Source organism: Calidris pugnax, unplaced genomic scaffold (assembly GCF_001431845.1).
Source record: "Calidris pugnax isolate Ruff unplaced genomic scaffold, ASM143184v1 scaffold41, whole genome shotgun sequence".
In the NCBI taxonomy this organism is placed as follows: Eukaryota; Metazoa; Chordata; class Aves; order Charadriiformes; family Scolopacidae; genus Calidris; species Calidris pugnax.
In genome coordinates, this window is record NW_015094509.1 from 8,063,943 (window position 1) to 8,077,807 (window position 13,865).

Sequence of the window (13,865 nt, forward strand, 5' to 3'; positions counted from 1 at the left end):
CTGACTAGAAGAGTGGTTGTCATCTGTGTCTCTTTGCCACCGCACCTCTGTTCGAATAGGCTGGAGTGGTATTTATCTCTTGTCAAACAGCCCGAAATCCCTGGCTTCTAGCCTGCAATTGGCTGGGAGCCCTGATGCTTCCTGTGACTGTGCTGCTGAGCTAGCTTTTCCCTTTTGCCCTGCTGCCTTTCCCTTTTTCATCCCCACCTGATGTGCTTTTCATCAGTATTTAAAATAATTTTACTTGATGCTTCTGCAGTAGAATTCTACAGTCAAGTACTCTTGGACCCCAGGTGATGAGCATTCTCCCTAGTTCCTGGACTAGGGCAGGCCCTTCCTTGCGTAATTGCCTCAGCAAGAATACCAAAAATAGTTGATGACGCATGTGACGACAACTCCACGTTGGAGATGTTCTGCCAATTCTGTGGAAACGTCAAGCAGTGACCAGTGACTTATTAAAATGAAGATGGCTCATAAATAAGCCATCTTTAGCATCACAGAGGCCAGCATTTTAGAGGTTTGATGCTTATATGGCAGGATTTTAACAAGGAGAAATGACCTGTTAGGAAATAGTCTAAATATACACCACACTTCAGAGTTATGCACAAGGGCAGAAAGAAAATTGTGTTGCACCTTTTAGAATGTCTTATAGTGACTAACTCCAACTGCCAAATTGGTTAAAAAGTGCAGATTGGGAGTAGCCATTTCTGCATTCCTACCAGTGGTTTCTGCAAACCTGGCCAAGCCGGCGCTGAGAAGTCAGGTGGGAGTGATCTCACTGGAGAGAAATATTTTTGGACAGAGCAGAGAAGTCCTTGAGGTAAAGGTAATGTTTGTGCAAAGAAGAACCTTTCTACTCTACCTTCAGACATGTCCTTCAGGTGAAACTGCTTGGGATTATTTTTTTTTCAAAAAAAAATAATAGTGAAGCTGAGAGGTCACATTTGGTAATTACAGTGACTTCGGCACTTCTGAGGAATTGGCAGATTTTCTTCCTTTCTTCGGGAATACAGAGAACCAGCAAAGGTCCTGTAGCAAAAGCAGTCCTTTGGGATGGGGAAATGGCAGATAACGAGGTCACTTTATGCATAGCGCTTTTCCAGCATCTATACATAAGTAATCAATGTTTGCACGTCACAGAATTAAAAATAGCTGCTTCTCTAACAAGATCAAACGCCATTAGTCATAGGTTTCTACTCTTCCTGGAAACTGCTGGTTCTTTATTCCTCTGCACTAGGATGTTGGTCAAATCCCCGAATTAAACCATGCTTCTTATCATCTGTCTGCAAAACAGACATTAAAGAAATGCTTAACTCTATGCAATAGGGATGGTACAGTGAGTGTTAGAGTTATGCCAGCAGCAAGCAGAACTACATGAAATGAGAGAGCATGGCCCTTCCAAGTAATTTTGTATTTTTTCTGACAATACAATTTAACAGGATTTGACTATAAAGGCATAAATGCTAACAGACACACAGAAAATAAGGGAGTATTTTACAGTGTTTCTTAGCAATAAATTCCATTCTCATTGATCTATTTTAGTGCCAGTAAATCTCTTCTGAGAGCAGCTTTTGCTGTTACTGACATACCAGGGACATGAATCCTAGGCCAATTAAATGTCCTGGGGGACAAGGGAAGCTAATTAAAGCTCAAACTTTTCATGCTCATGTGTTCATGGAGCAAGCAGTGGTGATGGTTTAAGGCTTTATTACTGTCCTGGAGCCACAGACTCTAGATATTAAGGAAGAAAACCAAAAACAGAAAACATGGCCACTCCATTTTATAAATAGTGTGGAAATCTGATTGTCCCACCTCAAAAATGCTAAAGGAGACACCTATAAAAGACATTAAAGATATGGAACAGTTTCTGAAGAAGAAGTGATTAACTAGAGTGACTGGGTTGTCTAAACCAAACTGCAACAGCCTTCCCACCGCCAGTTCCAACACACTGGGCTGATGGATCCTTAGTGCATGGAAGTGGCTCAAAAACCCAATTAGGCAAGCAGCCCTGACTACTTGGAGGAGGAATTGGGGCTGGATGGCAGAGGATGGAGGGAAGAGCAGGACCAAAGACAGATCAGAGCAAAGGTCCCTTCCAACCTAGACAATTCTATGAAGCTAGAGATGGGAGCATGGGAGAGAGGCAGCCAGCAGGGATGCGTTAGCTTTATATAAAATTGTGCCTCACAGAGAGGAGTAGGAGTAGGAAATGACTGCTCACGATTTCCCATCGTTTTGTTGGTGTCCCTGCCAGGAATCAGGCTTTAGGAAGACAAAACAAATAACTTTTCTGTGCGATGGGTTCTTCAGCTGTGTGACCCTTTGCCACCAGGCTTTTGGATGATGTTCATAGAAGCAGGTTCAAAGAAGGTCTGCTCTGTCTAGGACTACGGACAGAAAGGCACAGTCTCTGTTTCAGGCAGATTGCTGGGAACAGGGAGTGAGACCTGAGGGAAAGGGGCACGTATAAAATGCTTGTTGCATCCTTGCCCTGGGCAGCTTCTCCAAAACTGGGAGGGCTGGCTGACCCCCCAGAGGGCTGTGCTGCCATCCAGCGAAATCTGGACAGGCTGGAGAACTGGGAAAGGAAGAACCCAATGAAGTTCAACAAGGAAAAGTGTAGGATCCTGCACCTGGGGAAGAAGAATGTTAGGCATCAATACAGGTTAGGCATGGACCTGCTGGAGACAAGCTCTGAAAAAAAGGAAATAGGAGTCCTGGTGATCAGTAAAAAGACAATGAGCAAGCAGTGTGCTCTTGTGGCCAGGAAGGCCAATGGAATCCTGCGCTGCATAGGGAAGAGTGTGGCCAGCAGGTCAAGGGAAGTCATTCTGCCCCTCTACTCTGCACTGGGGAGGCCACAACTGGAATCCTGCATCCAGTTCTGGGCTCCCCAGTTCAAGAGAGACAGGGAACTACTGGAAAGAGTCCAGTGAAGGGCAACAAAGATGATTCAAGGACTGGAGCATCTCCCTTATGAGGAGAGGCTGAAAGAGCTGGGACTCTTTAGACTGGAGAAGAGAAGGCTGAGGGGAGACCTTATTAATGCTGACAAGTATCTCAAGGGCGGGCTGAGGGAGGAGGGAACCAGATTCCTTTCAGTAGTTGCCAGTGAGAGGACAAGGGGCAACGGGCACAAGTTGGAACATAAAGGGTTCCACTTGAATATGAGGAAGAACTTCTTCACGGTGGGGGTGGCAGAGCCCTGGAACAGGCTGCCCAGGGGGGTTGTGGAGTCCCCTTCTTTGGAGATTTTCAAGACCCGCCTGGATGCAGTCCTGAGTGGCATGATCTGACATGCTCTGGGTGGTCCTGCTTCAGCAGGGGAGTTGGACTAGGTGATCTCTATGGTCCCTTCCAACTCTAAAAAATTCAGTGAAAACACTGGGCTGTTGTGTTGGGGGGAAACCTTCACTATGACCTGCACTTTCGTGCTTTGCCATTACCTGCTGCCTCCCGCTGGCGATGCTGCCGCCGCCACACGCATTCAGGATTAATCCAATTCAGACAAAATTGCTTTTGATGCCAACCTGCTCCTATCAGCAGCAGAGCCCATCAGCCTGGGCTATGACCTGAAGCAGTGGGGCGTGCGGGGGGCTCTGTGGGGTTTGCTGGTGCTTCCGTGGAGAGGCACGAGTCACTAAACCTGCTTCACTAGCAGCTCCTTTAGAAACTCAGTGTGTCCAGGGAAAGGGAAGCTGAGAGAGGACTGTAGGCACCTTGTTCGTGACAATACTTTGCAACCTGCCTCATTACAGAAACATTTAATCTCCCATCAAGGGGACTATGAGGTTTTGCAGCAGTGTTTCTATCACACGCAGCCTGTTAAATCAGAGCAGGAACCTGCTGACAGCACCTTTTGCCTTTTCAAAGACTTCCTCGGCGAAGACACTCCGGTGGGGACCAGTTTCCTCCGTGTGGCAGCTCACGACAGCGACCAAGGTGTGAACGCTGCCGTCACGTACTCGATGTTGGAGCACCAGCTGGAGTACTTCCAGATCAACCCCAGCACGGGCTGGGTCTACGTGAACCGCCTGCTGTCCCAGGTGAAGCAGCTCTGCATGGAACAGCAGGGCAGCCCCCGACCCCTCGAGTCCATTGCAATCTCTTGATTGTACAGAATGGTTTGCAAATGTCCCTGATGCTCTTTGCTTCGCAGGCAAACCGCATCAGCCGCTGTATCGTAGCGACAGATGGAGGGAACAGGAGCAGCACCGTGGAGCTGACGGTAACTGTCACCAATGGGCTCAGCCAGCCGCCCCGGTGGGAGCAGAGCAGATACTGGGTAACCATCCCCGAAAACACCACTCGCGACACCAAGATAGTGGTATGTGAAAAGTGCAATCTCTTCCCTCCCTCTTCTTTTCATTTCAACTTCTTGCTTGGTCTCCGCGTTAGGAGCGCACGGACGCTCACCCTGCAGCCTTGCTGCCTTGTGTTCTTTCCTTACCAGCCCTCACAGCTGTGTACCCCGTTAGCGTGTGTCAGGAGTACTGGCTGCAGAATAGGCCAGCACTTCAGCTGGTAGCAGTTTTCCCAGTGAGTTCTCACACCAACAGCCCTTGGGGTGAGCTGCTGCAGGCAGAGGCTTTGAAGGAGAAGCAAAACCCGTGCCTGGAGTGTTCCCACTAAGGGTTCGTTCCTCAATCCTCCATCCTTAGTGGACCATGCTGCCTGCCTGCTCCTCTCCTACAGCTTTTCTTAGTTTAGGACTGCAGGATGGAATGGCTGTAGTTTGCTTTCGGCTCTTCTAACCCAAACCAATTCCTTTTTAACCTGTGCAGACTTATTCTTTGAGGATAGTCTCTTCTGTAAATTGCCAGGTAATTCCTGCCTTCCTCCTCCTGCCTGTAGTATCCAAGCACTTGCAAACAATTTGGGTTTTGTCTGTATCTCACCTGGTAGAACGTACAACTCAGTGGAGAAAAGGTCTCCTTTTGGATTGCTTTTGTTTTGGAAGGAGGAGAGAGGAGGCATTTCCTTTAGCCACTGATGCAGTTCTTGCTTGGCACATTTACAGGCAGGTAAATGTACTGTTGAATAACGACCTGCATCAAACCTAAATGTTGTAAAAGGAAACTCAGCTCTGTTAACTGTTTCTCTTTTGTCTGTTATCCAAGTCATAGAGGCTGTATGTTCTTGGAGAACATACATGCGTGTATGTTCTAGCCATCAATCTGAACATTTGACACTTGCAACCCTGTGCTTCATGAACATCTGTGGTGGCTCTTTTCTTCCTCAGACCATCAAAGCCACATCCCCTCTTGGTGATCCCAGGGTTACGTATAATCTGGAGGAGGGTCAAGTTCCAGAGACTAACATGCCAGTTCGTTTCTATCTGAAGCCAAACAGAGCTGATGGATCTGCTTCTCTTCTAGTCGCTGAACCACTTGACTTTGAGACAACTAAGTTTTTCACCCTGACAGTCCGGGCACAAAACGTAGCAATGACTCCTTTAGCTTCCTTTACCACTGTTTGTGTGAACGTAACAGGTAAGCTTTGCTGCTGTTAGAACAGCTCATTCAGAACAATATTCTTGTTATCTTTAGTACAACACCATGAATTAAGGTAACATCTGTGAAATGCCGAGCCACCTAAAAGCGCTTTGTACATTTCTATACTGTAAAAGGGAGTTGTGCAGTCATTAAAAACATCTATTGAGACAATTTCTAGGTAGAACTACGAAATGTGGGAATGCAATAGTGCAAAAATGGGCTGTCTGAATGTTTATGCAACACTAGTGCTTGCTTTTATAAATGTAACTGGAAAGATTTTCTTTGGATAGGAGGAGAAATCTAGTAAATGTCTTCAAGCTGTTGAAAAGACATGAGCATTACTGGAAATAATCCATGCTGTAAAAAGAGAAACAGCCCAGACAGGTTGGGTTTGTGTTTGGAATCTGTTTAGGGGTTTTTTTTGTTATATTCAAAATTTTCTATTGAACACTGAGATTAAAATTCCAGAAATGAAACTGCAAAGGTCCTTACAATAGGTGCAATTTTCAAAACTTTGATCCAACCCTCCTTATAGTAGGATCTTTTTGTAAGGCTCTACTCCTGTAGATCCACATAAAACTACAAATCTGACTTTAATCCCTACTTTTTGAAGCATTAATGCTACTTTTGATATGTAGACATTTAGATGAAAACATGAATAAGTGAAGTCTCCAGAAAAAACATTTGTCTTGCTCACCACCATGGAAATGAGAGACCTAAGTGGTAAATTGAATGGGAGCACATCTTCCCTGCTTCACTTCAGCACAGCATTGTCCAGTCTTCCACAGTCCACCAATGCAAAAACCCTTCAGGTTTGTAGAACAGGAGGGCTTAAAGTCAGGGTCTGAGTCTCATTGTAGATTATAGACCCTCTCCCAAAAGGCTTTTTCCTGTAGTGCACTTATTGGTATCAGAATTTGGCAGAAACTTCATTTTGCTCACAAGCAAAAATCCTTTTTCAGTAATTTAGTAGTTCGTACAAAAAAAAAAGGCTTACACACATGTGAATGTATTAGGGGGAGAAAAAAGCAAGTTAAACAACTTGAAGAGAAAAATAACCACCACAAAGTTTCATATGCGGAATTGTTCTTCATTTATGCGCAAGCACACAGAAAAGGAAGGCTTTTACAGCGTCTCATTTTCCTTACCTTCCTCAGTGAATTTGCTGAAACTTATCTATTAACGAGACATATTCTCTTCTATAAAATAGGGGGAAAAAGCCTGTTAGAAAAGAAGCTTTCAGAGATGATTATGCATATAAGAAGGAAAGAAAGAAATTGAGATTTGTTACCCACAACAACAATTTAAAAAAAAAAAAAAAAGGATTTTAAGGATCCTACCCTACCATCCTAGCGCAGGAAAAAGGTATTGGTTACAATAGAATGTTACTATCATAGACTGGGTCTTCAGCTAAGTTGCTCAGACCAGGGAAATTCAGTGCAATGCACAACAAATAACATTATTAAAAGTCATGCTTGGTGTTTTCTGCAAGTGTTCCCAGATTAGTCAAACAGCTATAAAATGATGTCTGCTTACATACATTTCCTACTGTACAAATTCATTCACATAATGTTACACCAGTCCTGCAAACAGTTGTTTGTCAGAATCAATGGAGTCACGTGGCAGTAGTGAAACTAAATGTGTGCTTAAGAGTTTGCAGAATGAGGTATTAAGAATTTTTTCTGGTCTTCATAAAGACAGATGGATCTGAGGAACTGTCATTGCAGCTTCTCTGTTTTGGGCACTGCGCCACGACACAGGAAAATTATTTTCTTAAAATGTGGCTGTTAAACTGTGAAAAGTGCAAAAAGACGTAGGGCATTATGCAGCATTTCTGAGTTCAGTTGTCTTACGGACAAAGAGGACCACCAGGCGGATTTGTCCTGGGTGAAGCAGGAGGACACGATTCCAGGGCAGTTTAACCAGATCTGAGTCAGCACTGGCAGAGTTCTCCTGCCTGTCCCTTGTGCTCACCTGGTCCTACGCGGCATTTTCAGGGAGAAAATGTGTCAGAAACTGGCCCTTCAAAGCACTTGACATATTTTTTTGCAGTTTAGGTCTTTAGAAGGGTCAGGCCAGGAAGACAAGCAAGACCAGCACTGATGTAAACGTACCATGACTTTGCCTTGTGCCTAATCCCACCTGACTATAGTTGGCTGCTACTGGGGCAGCCCTTCCTTTCCTTCACCTGCACAATCCCACCGCATCCCTCACGTTGGATGTGGCGATTCCACAGCTGCAGAGCCTGTCAGGTCTCAGATAGCCCTTTTCTCTCCAGAAAGTTGGTCTCTCTGAGCACACAATGAGCCCTGTCAACACGGGGCCCCGTGATCCAGCTCGTGGGAAGGGAGGACCCCATGGCTTAGAGCAGGATGACAGGAGTGGGAAGATCAGCATGCTTCCTTTGGACATCAGCCAGTAGTTAGACATGGGAAGGCTAATGTTCAACTGCATCTTAAGTAATCGTTAGGTCCTGCAGCCTAACATAACTCTGGCTATACTGCCCTGCAAAGGCCAGGAAAGTCTGTTCTACACCTGTTCATTGTCAGTTCTATAGACTCTGAAAGTTTAATTTGCATTGTGTGTTAATCAGCCCTTAATAACCTGCTGAAATTAACCTACTGCTGTAGATAACAAGCTCTTTATGGATTATGGATGAAAGGCCTCCTGGTCTTGGCATTTGTGGATTTCTTACAAGATCGCTGGTCAAATCGTTAGCTAGTACCTTAGCTGAGATTAGGCCACTGTCTCCCAGAAACTACTCAATGTCTATAAAACGCCTCCTGACACCTGCCATGAAAATGGGAAGACCCAGAGCAGGATTGTTTCATACTATGAACATTGTGAGCTCTTTCTCCAAGCAAGATTATGTCTGTGGAAAAAAATACAGGAAAAAAAAAAAAGAAAAAAAAAAAAGTCTTCAAACATATTCTTACCATGGTCCCTGTCACCTCCTTTTGCAGATGTCAATGATAATGTCCCATTCTTTGTGTCTTCTAACTACGAGGTGTCTGTGCCAGAAGGAGCTGATGTTGGCACATCTGTGGTTCAGGTGTTAGCTACGGACTTGGATTCTGGCCTACATGGAGAGGTTTGATCTTACATCCAATTATTTCCCTCCCAGTAGGCAAGTTTTAGTATTGTTAATTAGTGAGTGTGCGCAGACAGCAGATGACAGGGTAATGAGCCACAAATACTTCGTACAGCACTTGTCAAGCGTTTGTCTAGCACATGCCTGATGTGTATAATATGGGATGCAGGCAGAGGAGATGCTGCTCACAGTCTGGGGATCCTGCATCATAGCAGCTCATCCTGATCCAGCAGCTGTGACAAAGCACTGCTGTGTGATTCTTGGGGCTGCTCCCGTGACAAGACAAGTGGAGGTGGCTGCACAACGTGTTTCCAAACTCCTGCCTCTGCAGCTCACTATTTAACTGAACACCAGTGATTATGGTCAGTTAGACACAGCTGTTTAAATATGGTCAGTTAAAAAATGCTTCATTTCGCCATCATTGGTCAAATGGTTGGTCAAACCAATATTTGACCATCGTTGTCAGAATGACCCAATCCTAGGAAAAAGCAGAGTTATGAAGGAAAGTGCTCGTTTTGTGTGCATGCTGGGGAGACACCAGGGAAGATGTCATTCCTTTCATTCTCTGTCCTTCTGTTACTCGTTATCTTTCTTAACTGCTTCTACTGGCCACTGTTGGAGATTAGATACTGGGCTTGATAGGCCTTGATATCACTGGTACAGATGTTCTTCTGATTGAGAATTTGGGGTGGGTTTTTTAATATCAAAATGGGCAGAAGGCTTAGAAAAAAATATGTGCAGATGAGCTATCTTTCCTCAGAGTGTTGCTACTTTGCCAACAGACCCAGGCAACTGCTGGAGAAGGAGGGAGGTCATAGCACTTGGACATACAAATGAGTGTGGAAAACTGAACCTCTCTTAACTGTTTCCTTTTTAGGTTCATTACTTAATATTGAAAGATGCCAGTGAGGATTACCAGTTCTTCACCATTGAGCCTGAGACAGGAATTATTTCCACCCTTGCCTCTTTTGACCGAGAGAAAAGAGCCTCTTACTTGATTGAAGTTCAGTCTCAGGACTCTTCAGAATCTGCTAGACCTGGTGTCCATGGGCAGCCCAACACAGGTAAAACTAGTAAGGAATTACATATTGGGTAAAAGATATCAGACATTGGGCTTCTTAACTTTTCTAGCCTTGGGGGATATGTGAGCTGTCTGGAATATGATACAAGGTATTCCACCTCTGCCATTTCTAGTCTGCATGTTCCTCTTATATCTCCTTCTTAGACACAGCCTACGTAAGGATTTTTGTCAGTGATGTGAATGACAACGCCCCGGCATTTCCTCGGCCAGTGTATGAGGTCAGCATAGACGAGGACAGGGATGTTGGAAGTCCTGTTGTGACAGCAAAAGCAGAGGATGAAGATGAGGGTGAGTGGACCCTGCATGTCTTTCGAAGTCCTCCTAGTATTACTGTGTGTTGGGTTACTTCCTTTATGGGCAAACAAATCTCTGCGTTCAGGAGACGATTAAGCATTTCAAGCATTTGTAAAAGTGAGGAGAGAAGTTCTGGGAACACTGGAACATTTTATTTTATTAAGTGCTCAGGTTCCCAGTGCAAAGGTTCAGCTAGCTGGCAATCTCTCTGGGGCAGAATGAAGTCACCTGGAGTCACAACCCCGGTGTAACTTCACAAGAGGTAACAAAAACCCACTCACTCCTGAGCATAGGCTTGCTTTTTGCTGACTCCCACGCTTTCCAGATCTGCCTGGGAATCAGTTTTACTTATTAGTATTGCAAGAAAATCCAACCTGTGTGCTTTTTGGTGAGTTCATGGGATGAATGTGCTTGTGGAAGAATCTGTAAAACAGTGGAAAATGTGGGATGACATGGCCAGAAATGAAGGCAGGGAGAAGACGTGAATAAGGCAGGAAAAAAGGGAAAGCCAGACTTTCTTTTTGGTTTCACACTTTCATCAGCTGTGATGGTGTGAAACTTCTCCTACAGTGTGGTGAGACCAGATGGGCTGAACCAGTCTCCAGCAGCATGCACCACCAGTCAGTTCCTGTCTTAGCTTCCTCTGCAGATTTTTTCTTCCTTTCATGGGTTGATCCAGCTCAACCTGCTGGAGAAAACCAAACCCATGGGAAAAAAGAAGGCAAGCTGGTGCATTGGTGGCAGAGCCCAAACAAACACCCACGGGACAGGTTGCTGGGAGCAGGAAAGAGCTGACCATTCCTTTTGATGGCAGTGCTGTCATGCCTGGGAAAGAAGCCATTTAAAACCTTAATGATGCTTAAACTCATGCTGCAGAGGCAGCCACGCTCTTCCAAGCACTGATGTTGAGCACAGCCTGTTCACTTTCTTGCCATCCATATTGCTCTAGCCTTCTCATCCACACCTGACTCACAACTTAATACGCTGTAAGTTCTTTCTACTCCTAGCAGTTCACCTATTTAATTTGGGAAATGACTTTCTGCCATGAAATGCACTGCCATGTATTTTCTTTTTCAAGTAAGTAAACATGAAGCACCAATCTTACTATTTTTTTTCTTGTCCCTAAATATATTGCAATATTGCAACAATCAAACAGTTGCTACTGTATGCAGGTGGAATGTTCTGAGATTAATTCTTGCTCATAACTGAGGACGACTGTGATATTTTAGCACCATCCAGTGGTTAAAAAAAATAAAGTTCAGGAATATTGCCATTTGAAATGGGAGGCTTAAGAAACATTGAGCAAAAATAGCTTCCAGTATTTTAATAATGTTACTTTTTTATAATTGCAAGTGAATGTACAATAAATTAGAGGCACACAATTCCTTCATTACAAATAAACAGATGCTTGTCTGTGACTGCAAATTACATTTGTTAATATAAATGCAGACCTAACCCCCAATCTACCATACACAAACCCTTCACATTACACACATGGGTCACTCTGTTTGTGGTTGTGTCTGTGTTTTATCCCCCACACAGAGTGTAACAGTCTGGGCAAATGAGGTTTCTCTTGGATACATGTCCACTGAGCATTCAGAGAGTGGACAGGCAGCAGTTGTTTGCTTTCTCTTGTAGGTGCAAATGCCAAACTAAGGTATCAGATCACATCAGGAAATGCGAAAGGAGTTTTTGATGTGGAACCTGAGGTTGGAACTGTCTTCATCGCTCAGCCTCTGGATTATGAGCAAGAACAACATTATGAGCTCCGGCTTGTAGCTTCTGATGGAAAATGGGAAAACCACACTCTTATCATCATCAGTGTTGTCAATAAGAATGACGAAGCACCAGTCTTCACTCAGAATGAATACCAGGGCAGCGTCTTGGAGGAGCTGACAGATCTGCCTGTTCTTGTCCTAAAGGTAAAGCAGTTTGCACAAAGCAGGGCAAAACCTGACTTTTTGTTCAGCTCAATCCCATCCATCCACACAAATCCAAAAAGATTTTAGTTTCTTTAGGGTGGGTGAGCCCTGGTATTAGGATTTAGCTAGCAACATTCTGTAAAGAAGAGAATAAAGAAAGCCTGGTTGAATTTGCATGATGGTCTTGCTCCCTTGACCAGCATAAATAACTCCATGATCTTAAGGGTCATTTCCAACCTAACTGATTCTATGATTCTAAATGTTGAAAAACATGATGGCTTTCCTTTACAAAGCAGAGGTAGCATATTTTGAGTAACTGTATAAGTATAGCGTGGTTGGCACATGTACCTCATGCAATTAAGTCACAGGCTCCTTGGCTACATTTATATTACCAAGGACTCTAGAACTCAATCTCAGAATTGTAGAATAGTTTGGGTCATCTAGTCTAACCCCACCATTCAATGAGCAAAGACGTCTTCAACTAGAACAGGTTGCTCAGAGCCCCATCCAACTCGACCTTGAATGTTTCCAGGGATGATTCATCTACCACCTCTCTGGGCAACCTGTTCTGGTGTTTCATCACCCTCATTGTAAAGAATTTCTTCCTTATATCTACCTTATATCTAATCTAAATCTTCCCCCTTTTAGTTTAAAACCATTACCCATTGTCCTATTGCTACAGGCCCTGCTAAGAAGTCTGTCCCCATCTTTTCTGTAGGCCTCCTTTAGGTACTGAAAGGCTGCTATAAGGTCTCCCTGGAGCCTTCTCTTCTCTGTGCTAAATAACTCTCTCAGTCTGTTCTCATAGGAGAGGTGCTCCAGCCTCTGATCATTTTTGTGGCCCTCCTCTGGACCCATTCCAACAGGTCCATGACTTTCCTGTGCTGAGGGCTCCAGAGCTGGATGCAGAACTCCAGGTTGGGTCCTGAGAACTCCAGAGTGGAGTAGAGGGGCAGAATCACCTCCCTCAACCTGCTGACCACACTGCTTTTGATGCAGCCCAGGATACCGTGGGCTTTCTAGGCTGTGAGAGCACATTGTCAGCTCACACCCAGCTTTTCATTCACCAACACCCCCAAGTTGTCCTTGTCAGGGCTGCTCTCAATCCCTTCATCCCCCAGCCTGTATTGATACCAGTGCAGGACTCTGCATTTTGCCTTGTTGAACCTCATGAGGGCCCACTTCTCAAGCTTGTCCTGGTCCCTCTGGATGGCATGAAGTCCCTTAGGTGTGTCAGCTACACCACTCAGATTGGTGTCATCTGCCAACTTGATCAGGGTTCACTCGATCCCACTGTCTATGTCATTGATTCAGATATTAAACAGTGCTGGTGCCAACAGGGACCCCTGAGGGTCATCACTTGTCACCAATCTCCATCTGGATGTTGAGCCTTTGACCACTACCCTCTGGATGTCACCATCTAGCTAATTCCTCATCCACTGGTCAGTCCACCCATCAGATCCATATCTGTCCAATTTAGACAGAAAGACGTTGTGAAGGATTGTGCCAAAGGCCTTACAGAAGTCCAGATAGATGACGTCCATAGCTCTTCCCTCGTCCTCATGTAGTCAGTCCATCATAGATGGCCACTAGATTGGTCAGATAGGACTTGCCCTTGGTGAAGCCATGCCAGCTGTCTCAAATCACCTTCTTGTCCTCTATGTGCCTTAGCTCCTAGCATAGCTTTTAGGAGGATCTGTTTCACGATCTTCCCAGGCACAGAGGTGAGGCTGACAGGTCGGTAGTTCGCAGGGTCCTCCTTCCTAAAATGAGTGCAGTGTTCCCCTTTTTCCAGTCACCAGGGACTTCACCTGACCGCCATGACTTTTCAAATGTCATGGATAGTGGCTTGGAAACCGCATCAGCCAATTCCCTCAGGACTCCAGGACGCATCTCATCAGGTCCCATAGATTTCTGTATGTTCCAGGTTCCTCAGGTGGTCACAAACCTGATCTTCTCTTACAGTGGGAGAGACTTTTCTC

At 44.9% G+C, this 13,865-nt stretch overlaps 1 protein-coding gene across 1 annotated transcript in view; it reads left to right on the forward strand.

The window, feature by feature from the left end:
* The window catches only part of LOC106902038 (neural-cadherin-like), a 71,232-nt gene that overhangs the window by 24,349 nt on the left and 33,018 nt on the right, over positions 1 to 13,865 (forward strand). The window contains exons 11-17 of the mRNA XM_014965203.1: positions 3,874 to 4,046; positions 4,160 to 4,327; positions 5,243 to 5,492; positions 8,459 to 8,586; positions 9,464 to 9,650; positions 9,812 to 9,955; positions 11,600 to 11,883. Of these exons, the coding sequence (XP_014820689.1) occupies positions 3,874 to 4,046; positions 4,160 to 4,327; positions 5,243 to 5,492; positions 8,459 to 8,586; positions 9,464 to 9,650; positions 9,812 to 9,955; positions 11,600 to 11,883 (1,334 nt within the window). The remainder of the gene's footprint in view (positions 1 to 3,873; positions 4,047 to 4,159; positions 4,328 to 5,242; positions 5,493 to 8,458; positions 8,587 to 9,463; positions 9,651 to 9,811; positions 9,956 to 11,599; positions 11,884 to 13,865) is intronic.